The 1,596-nt window shown below is 46.6% G+C and overlaps 1 protein-coding gene across 2 annotated transcripts; it reads left to right on the top strand.

Moving 5' to 3' along the window:
* The first annotated feature begins 316 nt into the window (after positions 1 to 316).
* Positions 317 to 1,382, top strand: LOC120701545 (metallothionein-like protein 4B). Of its 2 annotated transcripts, none has more exons than XM_039985551.1 (3): positions 317 to 488; positions 794 to 883; positions 978 to 1,379. In XM_039985551.1, exons 1-3 carry the CDS (start codon positions 430 to 432, stop codon positions 1,081 to 1,083), a joined length of 255 nt encoding a protein of 84 aa, XP_039841485.1. In that variant the 5' UTR covers positions 317 to 429; the 3' UTR covers positions 1,084 to 1,379. The 2 variants fall into 2 exon arrangements, with proteins under 2 accessions (XP_039841485.1, XP_039841486.1); XM_039985552.1 differs by having other exon boundaries at positions 354 to 488; positions 800 to 883; positions 978 to 1,382.
* The last annotated feature ends 214 nt before the right edge of the window (positions 1,383 to 1,596 follow it).

Raw genomic sequence — 1,596 nt, 5'->3', positions numbered from 1 at the left:
AAGTTTGGGGACCCAAATTCAGTTGAATCACTCTCTAGGAAACAAAGCTCGAACAAGCAGAGGATACAATCCGGTTCCATTAGCAGAAGATTCAAATGATAGGGTAGCGCCAACTTGCAAGTAATAACTGCTTTAAAAAAGTTTGTTCCAAAAGTCAAACTGACGAGGCAAAGGAAGCGGGTTTTCATGCCGTTCCGGTATTACACGTCAGCATCATAGCTGGAAAAAAAGGGCACATACATAACTGACATGGTCGGAGTCCGGGAATTGTCTATGACGATCTCAGTTGATGCCCCCTCAGGTTCTATAAATAGGAGGGACATTTGTGCTCTGCTTGGAACTGATCTGTGCCCATCAACTCAAAGCTTCCCCTCTCTCTTGTGTAGGAGGAGTTCTTGAGGTTTCAGGAGACCTAGAAAGTTTCAGAAGATGTCTTGCGGTGGAAGTTGCAACTGCGGTTCGAGCTGCGGCTGCGGCGGTGGATGCGGGTACGTTCCGCAACCACTGATGAAGAACATGTGTAAACTTAAAACTGCCATATAAGCTGTTCAGAGATTAGCGCCAAGTTTGAGTGATTTCAGTTCAACATGTTTTCATTATACAAACGTGCCTCCTACCCCCCCCCCCCCCACCCAACTCCATTGCTGATCTCTTCTATTCCTTGAGAGCTGTACCTGCTACTGATTTATGTTCAGGCAGAAAGGCTCATAAAATTGCTTGTGGAGGCTAATAATTTTTAAGGAGTAATGCTTTGAGCAAAATGTTTCTGAAACCCGTGTGCTGTTTTTGCCAGACGCAGGAAGATGTACCCTGACTTGGCCGAGAAGAGCGCCGCCGCCCTGGTGACAGCGACCTTGGTCCTCGGCGTTGCCCTTGAGAAGGGGTATGCATATATTCTCCCTTGTGTCCATGTCAAGCCCAGATCCAAGCCTGAACTGCTCCATGTCTCAAATTTGATACACTTCTTTGACATGCAGGCGCCTCGAGGAGGGTTTCGAGAAGGCCGCGGAGTCCGGTGAGGCCGAGGCCGGCCATGGTTGCAGCTGCGGCACCGGCTGCAAGTGCAACCCCTGCAGCTGCTGATGGACAAGGTGATGATTTGTGTTCATACTCTTCAGCCTCTGTGTGTGTGGCCGTGAGTAAATACTAAATAAGGATTCGTCCGGAGTTCAAGACACCCAGTGCGATGTATCATGTATGATGTATCATGTATGAACAAGTGAGAAACACCTTTGTGATGGTGTGGAAATGTGGATTGTGTGTGTGGTTGGGGAACCATGTGGCTACCAAACTACCAAGCTTCTGTTCATCCGATCGGTGTTCGTGTGTTGTAGTGGTGTGCTGTCCCGTGGAATATAAGCTGGTTTCCTTGTGCATCTTCACCTTAGAAAAAACTTAATTTGATGAAAAGTACTCGGTCGCTTTGCTGAAATTACCAATCTCACGTTCAAATAAACCGTATGACTCTTTGCCAGAAAGAGTATCATATAAATTTTAGTGCGATTTCTGACTAATTTCTACCAAATATCATCCAGGGCTAGACCTGGAAATCTTATAGAAACTTGGGCTACTTTCTACTTACTAGTCTTCACGTAG

This window comes from Panicum virgatum, chromosome 3K (genome assembly GCF_016808335.1).
Source record: "Panicum virgatum strain AP13 chromosome 3K, P.virgatum_v5, whole genome shotgun sequence".
Taxonomy (NCBI): domain Eukaryota; kingdom Viridiplantae; phylum Streptophyta; class Magnoliopsida; order Poales; family Poaceae; genus Panicum; species Panicum virgatum.
This window is presented reverse-complemented; position numbering and strand designations above follow the sequence as displayed.